The sequence below is a fragment of the Panthera tigris genome, chromosome B1, assembly GCF_018350195.1.
Source record: "Panthera tigris isolate Pti1 chromosome B1, P.tigris_Pti1_mat1.1, whole genome shotgun sequence".
NCBI lineage: Eukaryota > Metazoa > Chordata > Mammalia > Carnivora > Felidae > Panthera > Panthera tigris.
In genome coordinates this window covers 80,971,992-80,992,725 of record NC_056663.1, presented here as the reverse complement: position 1 = coordinate 80,992,725, position 20,734 = coordinate 80,971,992, and the positions used below count along the sequence as shown (strand labels likewise).

The window sequence follows — 20,734 nt, the reverse complement described above, 5'->3', positions numbered from 1 at the left end:
TGGCTGACAGGATAGCTGTAGCGTGTTTGCTCTCTTTGCACAAAGGATGCAAATGCAAAAGTGGCTGCCTCAGCCCTTGCTTGGCACCTGCGGGGCAGGGCCCAGGAGTGATCTGTCCTCTGAGGGTTTGGAGAGGTGTTCAGCAGAGCCCAACACAACCAAGTGCACCGTGCACTGCTCCTCAGCGCCAAGCTCGCCGTTAGCCTTTGAACCTCAGCTCACAGAAGAGTGCACACGAGAGAAATATAAAGCCCATTCCCAGGTCAGGTGCACACACAACCCCTACGCCAAGCTGGGCCTTACCTAGAGGAGTCTGAAACTCACCACTGTCCTGAGCTACGGCAAAAGAAAAATAATAGTATAATCTTATTTGATCTGCATTATGAACAGGATATAGAGTACAAGCAGTTCCATCACAGAAAAGCAACTTAGACATCGGCAGTCTGTTTCATTTTAAGGACATTTCTGTGACCCACAGCTCAATCTTTCTTTCGCTGCTCAGGCAAAGTGCTAAGGGTTTTCTGTGCTCCCGTTATTTATCGTAAAGACACTCTCTCAGGCAAATTAATTCTCTGATATGGCAAAGGGAAAACAAAACAAAACAAAACAAAGACTCACTGTATAGCCAGAAGGCATTATCAATTTTTTCAAAGTATTCTTCTACTTGGTCATCCTAGAACATAAACTATTACACAGGGGACCGTTAGCACCACACCGGAAGTGTCTGTACTGGCATAAGCATCAGCATTCACTGTGCATTCTCCCCAATGGGTCGGAGGCTCGGGACTCTGTAGGTCCCCAAGGAAAGGCTAACTGACAAAGCCACAACTGGCAGGGGCCGCAGAGTTAATGGGTGTGACGGGGCTACTGGGAAGGGCAATGAGTGCTAGTCCAACCACGGAAGTACATGGCTTTTTTTCTTTTCTTTAAATAAGAGTAAACAAGTATTTAGAAAGGGACAGTGGGAACAAACCAAATCAAATTCCCAAATAAGCGCTTGCTGGGCATTTCCCATTTATTGGCGGTCTTGGATTATAATCTCCCCTCCCCCATCCCTGCAAACATCCCCTCCCCCTCCCACTTAAGTGCCCCAAGAGTGAAACAAAACGGAATTGGACAGTAGGTGCTGCTCCCTGACTCCTCTGTTTCGTAAAGTTTTTGAGGAGGGTGCCTCTGACCAGGCAGGAGCTTGGAGGAGTCAACCCTGCATTGCTCCCGACATTCGACCCCCAGGTTGGCCCCCAGGGTCCTTTTGGGTCTCTCCATCCCTCACGCATTCAGGAGAGTCATGCCGCCTCTCTGGCAATTTGTGAGTTTCAAAGATAAAAATGGTTAAAACAAGAGGTTCTTTTTTTTTTTTTCTTGTGTCAAGTAAAATATAAGTTTTCATTCTTTTAATTACACGGTTATTTCAGCTAAACATGAATAATTGTGCCTAGAAACTTGTGTGTCTTCCTGTACTCAACGACGTATGCTTCCTTCTCTACTAGGTCATGAGTGCCTTGTGAACAGGGGCTGATTTCGGAATCACTGGGAAGATTAAATTCTGGTAGTGCTAGGACATAAATTTCCTGAGGGTGGAAATCACGTTTTATTCCTTGTTTGCCCTTCAGCACCTATTATCAAGCCAGACACACCGTGTGTTTGATAATAACTGATGGGTCTCACTTCAGACCAGAGGGCTTCTTGCAAATATTGGTTAATGATGATGCTTGTGGTCTAGGTCTTTGGGGACCTGTGAATAATGTGTGACTGGAAACGTCAGTTCTCATGAAGGCTAGCCAGGGAGATCCCAATCCCAGTTCCTGGGAAGGCATAAGGCATGTCTGCAGGAAGACCCGAGGCACATGATCTCTGCATGAAAAACACTGCCTCCTGCCTGTTCGAAAAGGCAAGGATCCAATAGCTGGGGGTGCTGTGCAGATGGGGTGGTCGTAATGCTTGTTTAAAAGATGTACATGGCGAATCATCTAAAAAATAGAAATGGTGAAGTGCTGTGACAGCGTAATGACTTACACCTGGGGACACGAACCCCCAAGTCCACAAAATCAAGTCTGAACAAAACTCAAGCAGTGTAGGATGAGTCTCCCCCTGCATGCTGGGCTCCTCCGCCAGGTCCTCTTGCTTGCCAGGAATCCTAGGATATTGGTGAAATGGATTCTCCTGCTGTGTCTGCTGGACCCCTGGGCAACAAGTCTAATTCACATCCAGCGAAAGGTAGCTGACTAACTGGCCCCATGCCAAGCTCTCCCTCTCGATGACCCCCCAAACCTTCGGGGAGGGGCTGGGGTAGGGATGGGGAAGGGTATTAAATAACAACACAGTAAAAGGTTCTGTACTTGCTTTCCTTACTTGAGCCCACCGGTGGGGACAGTGTGGCATTTCTTATGCTCCAGCAGCTGTTCAGGTGTCTTCATGAACTTGTGGCACACGTCACACTCAAACATCCGGGTGATAAGGTGTATCTGCAGGTGGCGCTCAAACATGTTCTTCGTCTTGCAGACAAAGTTGCAAAAAACGCATTCGAACCCTGAAAGGACGGGAGCTGGGTGTGCGGGTGCATGCGGCAGAGGGACAGGAGTGGGACAGACATCCCACTGTTTCTCCTCCTCCCCTTTCAGGCACCGCGCCCAGCATCTTGGTGGTAAAAGGAGTTGAACATACAGCTCCAGAATCAATGCCACACTGCCCATCTACCCACCCTGTATTTGGATGCCACTAAAGCCAAAAGAAATACAAATTTTAGGCGACAGCATTACACTGTTCACAGGTCGAACATCTATCTTCCAACATCACTCCCCTCAAGGGCTGATTTGTAAGTCTGGGTCATCCTCCCAGACTGGGGAGGACTGAGCAGGCCCACAACCTCCTCCCTTACCTTTCTCTGGCTTTTCCTCACTATTCAGTGAGGGCTGGCTCCCAGGCACAACAGAGATCACCAGCACGTTGTTTCCACTCTTGTTTTTCTGAGAGCTGTCTGAATCATCTTTGCTGTTGGCTGAATCACTCAGAGCTGAGAGGGAGGATGAAGAGGGGCTATTTGATTCACTGGGGGTCTTCCTGTCTTCTCCTGAAAACACAAACAAAACCCCCAAAGCCAGGTCTGTTATTTAGGAGATGGTAACCCTGAAATAACAGCAATTAGGGGTGGGGGAATTGGGCTTCATGGCTGCATCATCATTCAGGAAACACAAAGTGAGTCTTCTAGAGCTCTCCTAGTGCACCGACTGGGATCTCAGGTCTCTGTCATCGATGGTGATGACCCTTGTGGTACTTGGGAACTCTCTCATGCTTTGAATGCATGATTTCATTGTATCTTCTCAAAAATCCAATGAGGCACAATGGTTACCATCCCCATTTTACAGATGAAGGAAGGGAGGCACATTCAGGGCAACTTGGCCTAAGTCACATGCTAGGAAGTGGCAAAGCATAGATTTCGGTTGGCCCTACTCCAGGATCCATGCTCTTTATCAGTGCACTGGACTCTCCCTCAAAACCAGGAGTGAACCGGTCAGTGGGCCATTAAAACCCAGTGTCAAGAGACTAATGCTTCCATTCAAGATGAAGTGTTAGGGACTGGATTTACCATCGCGACTGAAACAACTAGAACAAAACCAGACAAAATATATCAAACAAGAGTTTTTGTTTTTGTTTTCAAACAATCGTTTTTACAGCGTTGAACATCAGGCACTGAAGAGTGATCCCTGAGAGGCAGGAAAGAAAAGAGGTGGCCCACTTCCTGCCTTAAGAGACTTTAGTCTCCAGGCTGCAGTGCCCATCAGTTTCACTGAATTGAGGAAACAGCACTGAGGGTCTGGGGAGATCAATATGGCTAGACTTCACAGAGCAGGGTCTAGAGAGGGGAGGTTTCCCAGAGGGGAGAGAGCAGCACAGAGGAAGGACTGAAAGACCTTCAGAGGGTCCCCCATGAGTATTCAGTAGAGTAGGGACCAAAGCACCTGTGTGAGAAAACTACCCAAGGCTGGAGAGAAAAAAAGGCTTAGAAAACAGTGAGTGCTGTTTCCACTAGCTAAATTTGAGAAACTCATAATTCCCAGGACACTCGGTGGGAAACTGAGGAAGATCTCTTAGTAATGGGTAGTAATCAGCCCTAGGTTGACCACTGCTCCAGACCCGCCTGACAAGTCACAAAAGCCAGACACAAAGGAATCATAGTTTCCAAGTAATTACCTGCACCCTAAAACAAAGGTCAAGAATGTTTATAGGAATATAAAATAACCAGTACCCAACAAGGCAAATCACAATATCTGACATCCAAATAAAGATTATCAGGCATGTCAAGAAACAAGAAAATGCAACCTAAAATGGGGTAATCAATCAGTCAAAGCTGACCTAGAACTGACACAGTTGTTAAAATGCGCAGACAAGGACATAAGAACAGTTATTATAACTGCATTCCAAATATTAAAAAAGTTAAATAGAGATGTGAAAGATATAAAAAAAAGATCCAAATCAAATTTCTAGAGAGAAATTTACAAAAATTACAACGTCTGAGATGAGAAATATGCTGGATGGGGTTACCAGCAATCTAGACATGGCAGAAGAAAAGATTAGTGGACCCTGAAGATAATAGCAATAGAAATTATCTGCAATGAAACAGAGAGAGAAAAGAATCATAAAAATGAAAAGAACATCAGTGAATTGTGGGATGCCTTCAGATAGCTTCATATAAGCTTGATTGGAGTCCCTGATTGGGTGGAAAGGGCAGAAAAATTTGAAAAGGCCAAAACTTTTCCAAACTTGAGAAAAACCATAAACCCACAGATCCAAGAGGCAAAATGAACCCTATGCATAAGAAAGCTGAAGAAATTGGGGAACTGGGGTGGTTCAGTCGGTTAAGTGTCCAACTCTTGACTCTTGATTTCAGCTCAGGTCATGAGCCCAGGGTTTTGGGTTTGTCTCATGTTGGGCTCCACACTGGGTGTGGGGCCTGCTTGGGATTCCCTCTCTCCCATTCTCTCTGCCCCTCCTCCACTCACGTGTGCACCTCTCTCTCTCAAAAAAAAAAAAAAAAAAAAAAAAAAAAAAAAACCTCTCTCTTTCTCTCTCAAAAAAAAAAAGATGAAATCTATATCAAGGGCTATCATAATCCCATTGTTCAACTAGTGATAAAGAAAAACTCCTACCGGCAGCCTGAGGAAGAAGGATACATTATGTGCAGAGGAACAAAAATAAGGATGACAGCAGATTTTTCACTGGAAACAATGCAAGTGAGAAGTAGTGGGGCACCATCTTTAAAGTGCTGAAAGGAACACCTGTCAATCTGAGATCTTGTACTCTGTGAAAAATATTTCAAAAATGAAACTTTCCTCCCCACCCCAAAAGCAGAAAGAATTCATCACCAGCAGACTAGAATTACAGAAAATGTTAAAAGAAATTCTTCAGGTAGAAGGAAAATGACACCAAATGTAAAAACGGATCTACACAAAAGAATGAAGAGCACGCATTTACCCACAAGGGTAAGTTGGTACTGAGGCAGCAAGACAACTGGTAATTTTAATGGCCTCAGTTTACCATTTTGTGTCATTTTAGATTATGAAATCGGGGTAAAAATTTTTTATTAAAATTTTTTTAACGTTTATTCATTTTTGAGAGACAGAGACAGAGGGTGAGCAAGGGAGGGGCAGAGAGAGAGGGAGACACAGAATCTGAAGCAGGCTCCAGGCTCTGAGCTGTCAGCACAGAGCCCGACACGAGGCTGGAACCCATGTGAGTTTTTCTTATTTAAAACTCTTTGAGAGATCATAAAAGTAATTTTGTTAAAAATAATATAATAGAGAGTTTATAACATATATATAAGTAAATGTATGACAGCAAAAGCATAAAGGCTAGGAGAGGGGACAGAGAACTACGTTATTGTAAGACTCTTACACTACCCATGAAATGGTTTATGACTTAAACGTGTACTGTAATAAATTAACAATGTACATTATAAACCCCCAAATAACTGGAGGGCTCTACACTGTTCATGGTTTAGGAGATTTGATATTGTTAAGCTGTCAGTTCTCCCCAAGCATAATCAAAACAACCCCATCATTTTAGGATAAAGTAGGTGATATAGGGAGACTGTGCTTCAGTAATCTAGTGATTGTAAACTCTAGAAACGAACTTTCTTTGTTAAAAGATTAAAAAATAAGTCATATATCGTATATAGGCACAAGAAGTCCAGAAGCAAGCAAAGCTGTAATGGTGCTTACAGCTAGTGTGTGAAATTATTAGTGTTATGTTTATTTTATTTTATTTGGTTTTCAAAATTGTCTAGAATGCCGTAAATTACTTGTCCAATTAAAAACAGGTTTTAAAAAGAGGAAGGAAAAAAATATTTACCCTCCTACAGTGTTTCCAAGTCTTGTTCCTGGCAGAACTGAACTTGGTTCCTGGACAGACATGATGTGACCTCATTCATGGACCCCCAAGGAGGGATGGAATATGCCTTGAAAGTATAGACCTCTTTTGGTACAAGGAAGGTATGTGAAAGCCAGCCCCGTCATTGGGGGTCTCTACTATGTGACCTAGGTTTAGTCACATTTTGTAGACAAACAGAATATTTTCAGTGGGGGCCCTAAGTCTATTGCTTCACCAAATCCACCCTCTAAGATGGGTCTCATTCACAGAATATTGCAAGTGATTATTTTAAATTAGTTTTTAGAACGAAAATATATGATTTTAATTACCATCTTTAACAACACCTTTAAGTACCTTCAGGCTTAAGGCAGTGGGCAGAGCTGCCTAAATTAATCACTGTGTAAATACACAGGTGTCATGACAGCAACTCTGCTATTCGGCATGGGGAAATGGCCCAGCCCGCTCAACTTGTAATCCCTACCCCACACCGCTTCGTCTGCTCTCAGTCCTCCTCTCCCTTTGCTCTGTCTGTAGGGAGTGAGCTGGGGTGCCCTTGTCAACTCAGTCCACAGCTTGCTGTCATTCAAGGGGTCATTTACTTTCAGCAGCACAAAGATTCTTTTTTTTTTTTTTTTAAGTTTATTTATTTTGAGAGAGAGAGCACAGAGAGAGGAAGAGAGAAAGAATCCCAAGCAGGCTCTGTGCTGTTAGTGCAGAGCCCGATGTGGGGCTAAGTCTCATGAACCATGAGATCATGACCTGAGCTGAAATCAAGAGTTGGATGCTTAACCAACTGAGCCACTTGGGTGCCCCAGCACAAGGATTCTTGGTGAATGATTCTCTGCACAGGCAATGCAACCTCATACGTAAGGACAGCCAGCTGAAGTGAACTTTAAAAAAACCTCGATATTTTAGGGGCGCCTGGGTGGCTCAGTTGGTTAATCGTCTGACTTCAGCTTAGGTCATGATTTCACAGTTTGTGGGTTCTAACCCCGTGGTGGGCTCTGTGCCAACAGCTCAGAGCTGGAGCCTGCTTTGGATTCTGTGTTTCCCTCTCTCTCTGTCCCTCCCCTGCTCACCCTCTGTCTCTGTCTCTCAAAAATGAATAAACGTTAAGAAAAATTTTAAATAATTTTTTTTTTAAATCTCAATTTCATAATCTAAAATGACACAAAATGATAAACTGCGACCATAAAAAATGACCAATTGTCTTGCCACCTCAATATAAACACCATTTTTGACATACTTCTTTTTCTTTTTAGAAGTAAGCATATCTATTTTAAAATCGTTGCTGTTAAGGGGCACCTGGGTGGCTTGGTCGGTTAAGCGTCTGACTCCGGCTCAGGTCATGATCTCACGGTCTGTGAGTTCGAGCCCCGCATCAGGCTCTGTGCTGACAGCTCAGAGCCTGGAGCCTGTTTCAGATTCTGTGTCTCCCTCTCTCTCTCTGCTCCTCCCCTGTTCATGCTCTGTCTCTCTCTGTCTCAAAAATAAATAAACGTTAAAAAAAAAAAAATTAAAATCGTTGCTGTTAATTGCAAAGTAGTTAAGAATAAAGACTTTAGATCCAGAACACCTGAGTTTGAATGCCACCTGTTCCAATTAATAAGCTGAATGACTTAAGACAAGGTATTTAACTTAGTGCCTCAATGATCTCATCTTAAAAATGGGGATCGGGGGCGCCTGGGTGGCTCAGTCGGTTAAGCGTCCGACTTCGGCTCAGGTCACAATCTCGCAGTCCGCGAGTTCGAGCCCCGCGTCGGGCTCTGGGCTGATGGCTCAGAGCCTGGGGCCTGCTTCCGATTCTGTGTTTCCCTCTCTCTCTGCCCCTCCCCTTCTCATGCTCTGTCTCTCTCACTCTCAAAAATGAATAAATGTTAAAAAAAATAAAATAAAACATAAAAAAAATAAAAATGGGGATCATATCGGCAGCCTCATACGTGTGTTGTGAGGGTTAAATGGGTTTTTATATATAAAGCACTAAGAACAATGCCTAGCTCATTGCAAGCATTACAGAAAAATGTATTATTATTATTATAAAATATAACATAATATTTATAAGTAATACTAACAACAATAATTAACACTTTGTATTTTCCCATGCTGTTTTATATACCTGGCACATAGTTGGCTCTCAAAAAATTTATGAAAATAATTATGAGTTAATGGTTTTAAATGACAGTACTATATATCCTTGGAGTAGACTTATCCTACATTACTTATTTCCTTAAAATTAAATTTTAAGTGAAAATTAATATTCCACTGGTTGATTTTTTTCTCCTAGGGACAGACTCCCAGAAGAAAGATGACTGACCTGCAGGCATTTTCAAACCTCTTGGTCTACACTACCTAAGTAGTTTTGAAAAGTTCTCCCACCCTATAGCGTCATGGCCATCAGTGTCAGCAGCATCTGGCGATCGTGGGTGACGCTGTGAAACACGCTCCTCACGTGATACATGAAACATAAGCCACACTTGAGTTTTGACTGGTGGCTAGTGAGGTTCCTTAGATGGAGTGGTTAGCCTTTCTTTCTTTTATTATGTATGGACTGTTTATGCCCTTTGTAAATTCTGCACTTAGAGACCTAAAGTGTTTCTTACCAGTTTATATCAATTCTCTGTATAGTAAATATATAGCCTCTGTCATTTCAGGCTGGTTTTTGGGTTTTGTTTCCCATCTTTTCCTTTGCTTTGGCAAATAGAAGAAGATATTTTTATCCATCAAATCTCTTGATTCTTTTCCTTTGCCATTTTTTGTATCACTTAAGCTTTCACAAATCCTTCTCACTCTGGAAGTTTGATAAACATTCTATTTCCTTCAAGCTTTTCTAGGGCTGATTTGTTAAGGGGATTGTGTAAGTCATCTGGTATTTATTTTGGTGTCGGTGTGAGGGTAAAGTATTGATGGTGGTATTTTCCAAAGAGCTATTCAGATTCCTCAGTGCTGTTACTGCAACATTTAAAAACTGCAGCAAAATTTGCATTGATGAAATCAGAAGCAACCAGAGGGAATATTTTTCCCTTGCAGAGATCACTTCACTTCTGTAACAAGAAAGCATTGAGGAATTCTTAATGTACTGAAATAAAAGGTGTCCATTTTTATGTCAGGTAAATCAAATCAGAGGACAAGGCCCACAAAATGAGAGTCTTATGCCTGCTGGACATCTCCTGCACATTCAAAAGGTCAAGGAATGGACGGCCCAGAGAAGTTGAATGAGTTCCTACATTTGCAGCGTTATTTATGGTAACATCGGGTGTAGAACCAGAATCTAGAATTCAAAATGTGTTTTCCTCCATCCCAAGTACCTTCTTCCACATGGATTATATGCATAAGTCAGTAGACTCTCAGGGTTCGGTAAGGGGCACGTTTGAATAATTTTCTTGCTTAGACCACACAAATGTGTGTAGACGTGCTCGGGCACACATATTCATTCACCGGATGAATGTTTACTCCTCACTTGCACTGTGCAGGCACTGGTCTAGGTGCTTGGGAGACAGCATCAACTTAGATAAGCTTCCTATTCTCAGGAATATATAGTATAATATGTATTACATAGTATATATACTGCTCTATGTCATAACTTTGTAATTACACAGTTTATTAATTTGCAGATTTAGATGGACATATCTTGGGTCAAATTCAAACACTTCAAAACAGCAACTAGATGCAAGAAACCCTCACTGTGGAACCATTAGCTTATAAAAAGGGTCAGCAAATTATAGTCCTTTGGCCAAATCTAGCCTCCCGCTTTTGTAAATAAAGTTTTATTGGGACACTGCCAGGCCTGCTCAATTGTGTATTGTCTCGGCTACTTTCAGATTCCAATGGTAGAGCTGAATGTAGCGACAGAAACCGTATGGCCTGAAAGCCTAAAATATTCACTATTTGGCCCTTAAAAAAAAACAAACAAAAAGAACTGTCTCCCTGGCTAAAAAAAAGAAACAAAAAAACCCCAAAACTATAAAATAGGTTACAACCTTATTCCCTAATAGCAGCAGTGTTACAGGCTTCTACTGTATTAAAAAAGCAACTTCTTTAATGCATTTCTTTCTGGCTCTCTGTGCCAACAAACAAGAATATTCTTTGCAGGTAGACAAGGAGCCCTACCACCTCAGAGGGAACAAGATCTCTGTGTTCCCTGTGGCAATGAGTGTGTTTGCATTGGTTACTTGTCAATGTGAAGTTTCCACCAATGACGATTAAGTGACTCTAAATCCAACGGCTTTCCAGCCATTTTGGTTTCTATGGTTTCTACGGCTTCCTTGAGGTGGGGTGGTGGCAGAGGGGCTGTGGCCTGGGGAGGGAGGAGGAAGGTTCTCGACTGGGTTTAGGCATCCCTGGGGTGCAGAGGGTTAGAAGAATGGGAGAGTAACAGAAACGGGGGGGAAATATCTGAAAAGCCAGCAGAAATGGAAGAGAGCTTGGCCTTTCCCTCCACTGGCACTCCTGAGATGCTGAATTTAATTTGTCTTTGACATGGGCTTCCCAGCTCACCTGCTGCCCATGGTGCTAATGTGGTTATAGCGAGACAACCAACGGTAGAAATGGCACCTTCTCACCCGGCATAATGGCTCTCTGCAGACCTCCAAGTCATAGCTTCTCAACTTATGATAAAAGCAAGCTTTTATTGCTGTTGGCACCCTGGAACCAAAGCGGCCGGTAAAGCAAAGAGAGATCCGTCTCGGCTGAGCACATCGTCAGCACAACTGTCAGGAACTTCCCCTTCTCAAATCCTTCAAGGGCCAACGATGTGAGGGGCTGACCCAACACCCAGCGTTGGCAGTTGGCAACATCAGCTCGTAATCTGTAAGCACCACACAACGCAGGGTGGGGGAGGCTCTTCCTCATTCTCATTTAATGACTCCACGCTGGTGTCATTTGTAACCATCACTTGTGAGAGGATAATTGCATGGTGGATTCAAAATGTTAACACCGTTAAGAATGGCAAGAGCCTTAAATGGAAGGAGAACACTGGCAAAGTCTTGGCCACACACAGCCTGGAGGGCGATCAGGCTGTTTGGGGAGAATCCGGTTTTCTGCCCCGCCCCCCTCCCCAAGCAGACCTGAAATGTGTCAGGGCTGGAGTTTCACGGGACAGGAGCAGAGCCTGTTAAAGTACGTGCACACAGTGTCCTGGCACAGAGAACCACAAAGGTTCAAACCTCTGCCAAGGGCTGCTCGGACCTGTCAGAACAGCAGTGAGAATGGACTAGAATGGAAACTGTTCTGGCCCAAGCTTCTGGAGGCACATCCTAATTGCTGACTTTGGACAGAATGCCTCACCTCTGTGAAGCCTCCGTTTCCCCACCCCTATAGCACAGGAACAGTAGCATCGGCCTCAGAGGCCTACGAGGCTTAAATGAGATCCAGCATGTGAAGACGCAAGGGGAAGGGCATCACGAGAGCCCGACGGCTGCTACCTAGGATGACGACACCCAGGGTGAGGACAAGCCAATGGCTCAGCACCTCACAACTGCATCTGAACGTGTGGGTCTTTCAGATCAGCGAGGCCCAAGCTGTGCCAGGCAATGGCAGGATGGCCACAGGGCACTGTGGCTCCGAGACCCTGGGAAAGTCCTCCCTTCTGAGGAAGGGAATGTCAGTGTCGCAGGGTGATGAGGATGCTTCTGCCAGGTGGGCATGCATGCTGGCAGGTTGGGGGATGGAGGAGAGAAGGACCGACAGTGATGGTCACCTGTGTGCTTGGTGCCAATGTGAGCCTTTATCTCTGCTTCCTCCATGGTGACAAAGTCACAGGCGGTGCAGCAGATGGAAAACATCCATTGCTCCTTGTCCACGTGGAGTGACATGTGGCTGACAAACTGGACATTGAGCTCGGTCTCAAATCCACACACGTGACAGCTGTATGAGGGGACGAAAGAAAAGAAGGGGAGAGAGAAGAGTGATACTTTGTGGCACACTCAGAAAACTGGACTTTGACACATGCTTTTCTTCCCACCAAAAGGTTTTGCATTAGAAAATTATTCTACTTGGGGCGCCTGGGTGGCTCAGTCGGTTAAGCGTCCATCTTTGGCTCAGGTCACGATCTCACTGTTCAGGGGTTTGAGCCCCGCGTGGGGCTCTGTGCTGACAGCTCAGAGCCTGGAGCCTGCTTCGGATTCTGTGTCTCCCTCCCTCTCTCTGCCCTTCCCCTGCTCATGCTCTGTCTCTCTCTGTCTCTCAAAAATAAACATTACCAAAAAAAATTAAAAAAAAAAAAAAAAAAAGAAAATTCTTCTGCTTTCTGGGATGCCTCTGAAGTGGTCACTGTGCCAAATGGATTAAGTGTCAGCATAATGTAACAATCCCATACATGCTATAATGATGCTGAATAATCATACAGTTAATTAAAAATTACAGGTTCCAGATGCCGCACATCACCTTACTGATTCCTGTGGGCAAAGAGATGTGGTGCAGCCTTGCCAAGATATTAGCGGTGTGGATACACTGATCAATTCAGAGCACCCCGCATGCCCAGCGAGCCTCTCTCTGGCTCTGGAAACCTTCCGTGTAGGAAGGAAGGCACATGCAGGTCATCAGATCACACTGCCAGCAGGAGCAATTCCTGTCTGTGACAACTGCTGATAGAAGTCACCGTCCATGGAGATATTTTGTGCAAAAGCAAGTGTCCACCAATCTGTATGGTCTACCTCTTGGGCACAATTCTGAGACTTGGGATTTCACTGCAACCAAACCAAATATTGATTCATGGTCAAATATGAAAGGGAAACATAAAATTCCAGGTACTGAAGACAATACAACCAGGGGCAAATATGCAATGCTTTCAAGGCTATTTCCTCAGAGTTCTCAGATTTATTTTCCCTGGTCTTTTTCTCCTTAGGACGGTTCTCAGGAAGTAGCAAGGTGCTCAGTTACAAAGGTTGGGAGCTTTCCAGCTGCACAAATCGAGAAGCTAATAATCCCCGGAGCCCTGTCACTCCCTGGAGCTCCACCCCAGAGAGCTACCTCCAAGACCATTTCCCTTTCAATTAATTCTACCAGGGCCATCCAAGCCAAGAGAGGAGTCAGTGTGGCTGGTGGGTCCAGTGTAAACAAAGCAAGTATTAAAATGAAGGTCAGCACTATGACTAAGAGGTACCTCATCACATATGCCCTAGCACCCGGGTGGGGAGTGTTCTAGAAAGTTGGGGAAGGCTGGGCCAGTTCCACTCACAGCTCACCTGTAATAATAAGGGTGCTTCTTCCCATCACTGCCTTCAGAGGTGACGGCGCTGACAATGTCCTCAGTGTCCGTACTCACCAGCTTCACCGAATGGACGGTCAGGTGCTGGTTCAGGTTCGCACGGCACTTAGCAGCATAGGGGCACAAGTGGCATTTGTATTTTCTTTCCTCTGGGGAGAAGGAACAGGAAAAAAAACCCAAACTGCTCTCAAAAATGAAAACCCAACACCTGCAGGAGACCACTTAGAGCTGTCATGGCAAGGAAGGTTCAGATCTCATTTCAAATGGGGACAAAGGGAACACCTTGGAATTATAAATATCTAAAAGTCTTCATCCAGGAGGTCACTGCTGTATCAGTACTTAGAAGAAAGTCCCAGAGCAGCTGGACCATCTGCTTTTTCCTAGACACCCACAGGTCCCTCTTCCTGATAAGGGGAGCCCTGCAGGGGCTAAATGAATGTGTGTGTGTGTGTGTGTGTGTGCGTGTGTGTGTGCATGCACACCTGCCATGCGTCAGCTGAGGGTGGGTGCTTAGCTGGGGAAGGGAGTGGAGCACAGGATTCCTGGGTCTGGTGTAAGGGAAGCCCCATCATGTTCCCTAAGCTCCAGGCCTGGGTCAGCCAAGAAATAAAAACTCATGAAATTAAAGGGGGAGAAAAATGACTCATGTGAAGTAATATGATGGGAGATGTTCATTTTACATAAATAGAACTAAAAGCTGCAATTAATTTCTTAATGAAAACCCTCTCCTAAAAATGACAATGTTTCAGGACTCTTTCCAGAGTGGCATTCTGAATTCATTCGATTAATCAAGCAAATTATAGTAGAAGGAGCAGGCTGGCTTTCATTGTGCAGATAAAGGGAATGGACGATAGTGGAAAAAAGCAAAGAGCAAACTCATTTTCCATCCTTACTTCTTACTTTGTCTCACTGGGCTTGCCCTTAAAAAATACCTGTCTTACCACTTCACAGCAGAGAACGAGGAAAAAAGTTCTTCCCCAACCAAATGCAAACCATCATCGTTACTGTAGATGGTCCCCACATCTGTCCTGCCGGTGGCCTGGGGCTTGGCGGGGCCAGGGGAGGAACCCGGCCATACAGATAAAATACAGCCCTTCCTTTTGGGGGCAAAGAAACTTATTCTTGCCAAATTGATTAAGTTACTATTTATTCCTCCTTTATCCTTTCTTAATTTGGTTTGCCGTCCCTTTTGCAATGCGCAGAACCAACCACATTTCTCTACTATTATATGAAGATAAAGATAGCAACTGTTTCTCCACAAGCTGCTCTGTCCCTCTGCTGCTCCCATTTCCCACAAAAAGATGGAACCAGTAACGTGGGTGCAGCCCCCATCGCCTGCACCCTCCAGGTGAGAGCAATGCATTTCTCAGAATTCAGGAACCTTACCTGGATACACTTACATGTGTATCTTTTCTCATCAAGCCTACTTTCAATACAAATAAAAACCCTTTCCGGGGCCTCTTTGAACATGCCAGCTAAAATGGTTTGAAGGGTCAGGATAAAAACATTTCCACCACTTCCAGTGAGAATTGTCTTAGACAAAGTCAGCTTCTTGACAGTAGAGAGGCTGGTGATCCAGAGTGCAGACGGCCTAGGAGCAAGGCCTTGACTCACCTGTGTGCAGCGAGAGATGTCGGGACAACGTCTGCTGTCGGCCAAACACTTTCCCACACACATCACAGGGAAAAAGCTGGTCATTGAATTTCCAGGATGGCAATCCGTTTCCTGCCTCTAGTACTATCTTTTCTGTTTCTGGGCCAAAAGAGCAAAGCATCATGAGGGATAGACAAGGCATCGTGAACAAGCTGCATTTTAGTCAATATCCAGCAGGACGTTAGCAGGGGATTCCTTCTGAACAGCGTGGCTGATAACTGCAGAGAAGTCCCAGTTAACCTCTGGCCTTCATGCTCACTTCTTGTTTCTAAGAAGGCTATTCCTGAAAGTTGTGGTAGCAAATGGATGCCACTTCTAGTCAACTCTCTGGTGTTTTCCCTCCCTATCATTAAAGGTCAGCCAACCAGACCCTCCAGTGGGTTGACAGCATGGTTTAGCGCTATGCCCAGTGTACAGTTGGTACACAACATTTGCTGAGTGACTAGTTGAGTTGCACGTTAGAACTCCAGACATGTACGCTCTTGCCACAAGACGGTAAGTAAACAATCTCCGATTCTAACTGAATTGGTAAGAATCTGACGGTAAGTAAAGAATCTCAGATTCTGATGTGAAAACGAATGGTTGGATCCCTTGAAAGGACATACACGTTCACTGTTCTTTATGAAGAAAAGTTTTGCCCTGCGTTCTGGGTTGTGTAAAGTCCTTCATGAGGAACTTCATGTTTCACAGGCTCAGTGATGACAACTGCACACTATTTGCTGTGGTCTGATGTTTGTGTCACGCCCTCCCCCCATTCATATGTTGGGATCCTAGAGCCCAAGGTGATGGTATTGGGAGGTATCACCCCCAGGAGCCGACTGGGTCATGAGGGTGGAGCCTCAGGAATGGGATTAGTGCTCTTATAAAAGAGACCCCAGAGAACTCTCTTGCCTGTTTCGCCTTGTGAAGACACAGCGAGAAGTGGGCAGTCCGGGCCCTTACTCAACCATGCTGGCCCCTGGTTTCAGACGTCTGGACTGCAGAAGTGTGAACAGTACATTTCTGTCGTTATTATAAGCTAGCCTGCCTGAGGGATTTTGTTACAGCAGCCCAAATGGACTCAGACACTACTCCACATAAAATTCCCTAAGGCAGTAATGTACCACTAGTGTTTCCCCAAAGATCTCATCCTATTAGGAAAAATGGTGAGATCGCCGGTTATCTGCACATACTTCACAGTCATGACTGAGATGTGTGGACACTAATACATCCTCTGGTCCTCTTAAAAAAAAAAAAAGGTTTCACTTTCCCATCATCATCCATAGGATTACGTCTGATTTTTTCATCCACATTTCTTCTCCCTGAACTGTAATGGTTTGTACAAGCATTATTTCTACAGTAATAAAAGGAGCCAGGAGACAGAATACTAAAGAGTGAAGGGGACGAGTCAACGAGAATGCTTTTTTTAGGCCTCACTCTGAAGAACAAGACAATTTACGTAGTTGGTGTCTTGTCCACTACCTCAGTAAATTATCGTGAACCTTTTTAAAGCATTACTTTTTAAAGTATTACTTTATAGAACTGGATACCAAGTGGTGACAATTAAATGGCAGAGAGAACTTTTTTGTAAGATCCGTGCAGATGAAAATGCTCAGACCACCGGACAGAGAGACATCAGAAGAAAGGACTTTATTTCACACAATTTGGTTAAAACTGCTTCCCGAATATGGGCTTCCACCTGTATTTGGGTGAGTCAGCAGGATCGGTTTTTGTTTGAGTGCAGATCTGTCAGATAGTGGAATCTAAGGAAAAGAAGAAACAAACACGAGTGTGTGTCCGGGGGAGGGGGAGGAGATGAGGTGGAATCACAGTCACGTTTGCTCTGAGGCACCTGCCAGCAATCCCAACACTGATAAGGCACATTTATTGATTTATCTGTGTTTGCGAAAACACAGCTTTTGGGGCCTCAGGGAGAACAGCTAGTCTTATTAAAGTAGGGAGGTGCCACTAAAACCCTCTGGGGGGAGGGGGTGGAATTGTGGGGGGGAGGGAAGGTGAAAAGGGAGGTGCTGGCCACTGAGCTGTTGAGGACACAAGAACCACTCTCAGATGACTGTTCTTGAGCCCAAGCAGTGGGCATTTCAGCCACACGGCGCTGAGAGGGTATTTCAGTAGCTCCTTTTAAGTATGTAATCAAAATGGTGCTTCGAAGGAGGGCAACGGTAATAATTATAAGAAGAGGTCAAGAGGGTACAGGGTCTTCGAATACCTTCACAACAAGAATGAATTAATTGGGTCACATACCAAACAAGGAGATGCAATTAAAACTAAAGAAGTCTCTTAATGAGTCTTTTAAGTATTAGTCACACACTCGAGAAGCTGAGCATCATATGAAGTCCAATTTCCTCCACTGGCCTTAGAAAACTCTTAAAACTATGAAAACTTGCTTCAGCCAAGCAGGAAAAAAAAACCCCACAGTCACGGTGAAGCAGCCAGAGCCATCAGAAGCCGTCCATCTCTGGTACCCTAGGCCTTGAATAGGGATCACCTGCTTTCCCTGCTCGCTTGCTGTCTGCATTTAGTTTATTTTAAGATGTTAGTTGAAAGACAACTTCCCCACAGTGTTGTTGTTGTTTTTTAATATTTATTTTATTTTTGAGAGAGAGAGGGAGACAGAGCACTAGTGGAAGAGGGGCAGAGAGACAGGGAGACACAGAATCCGAAGCGGGCTCCAGGCTCCGAGCTGTCAGCACAGAGCCCGACGCGGGGTCTGAACTCAAGAACTGCGCGATCACAACCTGAGCGGAGGTCGGACGCATAACAGACCGAGCCACCCAGGCGCCCCACTGCTGTCTACATTTACAGGGGCCACGCATTTTCATTTCACAGGCAGGAACAAGGCAACCACAGGCCCTTTGCAGCTGGCCCTGAACACAACTTGGAAATCACAGCTGGGTGAGGCTGGGGAGTGGAGGGCAGTGTGAAGGGGAGCATTGTTTTGACACAAGAAGCACTAAGGTAATGGGCCTGCTCCTCTCCTCACAGAACTGCCATGAAGCCGAAAGGAAGCTCAGCGGATGCTGCGTTCTTGCACGTGTCCTGTGCATGGCGCCATTCAAATGCTACCTGAGAAACTGCAGAATCTTTTTTGATTCCTGCCTCCTTCCCTCTCTTTCGGCACATCCAGTCGGTCACCAAAAACTGTCCATCTACTTCTAGACTGAGATCTGAATGTGATGGGCACCTAGCAAGTGCCATGAAAATGTCCATGGCCTGCCTCTCTGAAGCACGACTGGACCCCATTGCCACTGGCAGTTATCAACTGCGGCCACAGGCTCTCGAGGGGAATGCCCGATCAGGGCAGCACCTTCTGTCTGTTCTTGATGATCGACCATTACCAAAAATATTTTAAAATAATTAAATTTATTTAATAAATATTTTATAAAATAAATATACATAAAGAAATATTTATAAAACCTGATATACAGGCCTGTCCTAGCCTCTATGAATTAGCAATAGTGACTGTAACCCTACATTAGGGAAAACACTGTGAGGACGGTGGGCAAGCTTTGCGATTCATAGACTCAGACACTGTGCTTTCTCGCTGTCGTGGGGCCCAAATGAATTGGGCTGTCCTTGTGGTCACAGGCCACAGGTTTATTTTTTATTTTAATTTTTTTAAATGTTTATTTATTTTTGAGACAGAGAAAGACAGAGCATGAACAGGGGAGTGTCAGAGAGTGGGAGACACAGAATGTGAAGCAGGCTCCAGGCTCCAAGCTGTCAGCACAGAGCCCGATGCAGGGCTGGAACCCACCAAGCCTGAGATCATGACCTGAGCTGAAGTCGGATGCTTAACCGACTGAGCCACCCAGGCGCCCCCACAGGCTATAGGTTTAACAAAAAGATTTCATGTTCCAATTTGTGTGTGTGCGTGGACAACACCGTGGAAGCTATGTTTGATATACTTTTATGAAAAATGTTTCTATTATTTGATTTGTTTAAAAAAAAAACTTTGGAAACAAACCAACAAAGATCTCAAAGATCTTTCTGGGACCGCACTGCCTGAACGGAGTTATCATCTCTCACCGGGATTGTTGCAAAGCCTCCCGAACAGCCTCTCTATTCCACTCGTCCCCCGTCACTGGTTCCAAAATGGTCTTTTGGAGGCACAGATCTGATCCGTCTTGTCCTGGACTGCAATGGCCCCTCCAGGCCAGACTCCTTTGTGTGCCTTCTGAAGAGCTTCACAACCCTTGCAATCCTTCTCCAACCACCTTTCACCTTCAGCTCCCCACATCACTCCCAACCACCCAAGCATTCGGCAGAGTGAGCTACGTGCCCTTTTGGAAAACTAACCAGTCCCTTTTAAGTCGTCAGTACTTTTGAATCAAATGCACCTGCATCAGAAGCTATTCCCCATCCCAGCCCTTCTTCTGCACAGCAGTCGGGCTCATTTTCAAGCCCTATCAGGTTTCATCTCCTTGGTAAAGCCTTCCTCAATTCCCCAGGCAGAATTAGTCATTTCCTCTTCTCTGTCCCAAAGCACCTTTATGAATACTTTCATTGCACCACTTTACCTATTATATTATTTGTTTGCATATCTTCTATATTACATATATCTTTCTCATATAAAGCAGCCAGTGAGTCCAATATGCAGCAGCACTCGATAAATGTGTTCCCTGGTCTCTCTTCTCTATGAGAATGTGAGTCACTGAGGGGAAGGGTTTCTACATGATTTACTTCTGTATCTGCAGCATTAGCACTGCCTGACACATAACCAGTGTATATGGTATACATGTGTTGAATATATGAATGACTAAATGAATCTTTTTTTTTTTAATGTTTATTTATTTTTGAGACAGAGAGAGACAGAGCATGAACGGGGGAGGGTCACAGAGAGAGGGAGACACAGAATCTGAGGCAGGCTCCAGGCTCTGAGCTGTCAGCACAGAGCCCGACGTGAGGCTCGAACTCACGGACCGCGAGATCATGACCTGAGCCAAAGCTGGAGGCTCAACCAACTGAGCCACCCAGGCGCCCCTGAATGAGTCTTTTTCTAGAGAAAGCACGTGCGAAAGTGTGGGAGTGCATGCACACACGTAAGTTGGTAAGGGACGGAGAGAGAAAGAGAGAGAGAGAGAGGAGAGAGAGAGAGAATCTTAAGCAGTCTCTACGCCCAACATGGAGCCAGACATGGGGCTTGATCTCACAAATTGTGAGATCATGACCTGAGCTGAAATCAAGAGTCAGAAGCTTAACCGAGAGAGCCATTCAGGTGCCCCTGAAGAATCTAAGTGAGGTAGGGAATAAACACTATTCTTATTTCATACTGGGAAAGACTGAGGCTTGGAGAGAGCCTTAGTTAATAAGGTTTATGGCCAATTCAGGGTAAAAATGAGGCTACTTGCCTTTTGAATGTGTTTCAACTCAATCCAAGAACTGTGATTTAAGGATTCTATCAGTGGAAACATCTATGTTTCTGAGCCATACCCCAAAGGTTCTATATCCTTACTTCCTCCCAGTAACAATAAGCCAGAAGATTATTCTCTTCGAGATAAAGTTTTGGCA

General features: G+C 44.7%; 1 protein-coding gene across 5 annotated transcripts in view; it reads right to left on the bottom strand.

Annotated features, from left to right (window-relative positions):
• Window positions 1-20,734, bottom strand: part of ZNF827 (zinc finger protein 827) — a 171,999-nt gene that overhangs the window by 3,858 nt on the left and 147,407 nt on the right. Inside the window, exons 9-14 of one of the 5 annotated variants that reach the window (XM_007091763.3) lie at window positions 15,185-15,322; window positions 13,548-13,719; window positions 12,062-12,228; window positions 2,879-3,070; window positions 2,353-2,530; window positions 304-336 (exon numbers count right to left, since the gene is read on the bottom strand). In XM_007091763.3, the coding sequence (XP_007091825.1) occupies window positions 321-336; window positions 2,353-2,530; window positions 2,879-3,070; window positions 12,062-12,228; window positions 13,548-13,719; window positions 15,185-15,322 (863 nt within the window). In that variant the 3' untranslated portion in view covers window positions 304-320. Of the gene's footprint in view, window positions 1-303; window positions 337-618; window positions 686-1,096; window positions 2,138-2,339; window positions 2,531-2,878; window positions 3,071-12,061; window positions 12,229-13,547; window positions 13,720-15,184; window positions 15,323-20,734 lie in introns of those variants that run through there. The other 4 variants (XM_007091764.3, XM_042983829.1, XM_042983828.1 and 1 more) reach the window with 4 other exon arrangements.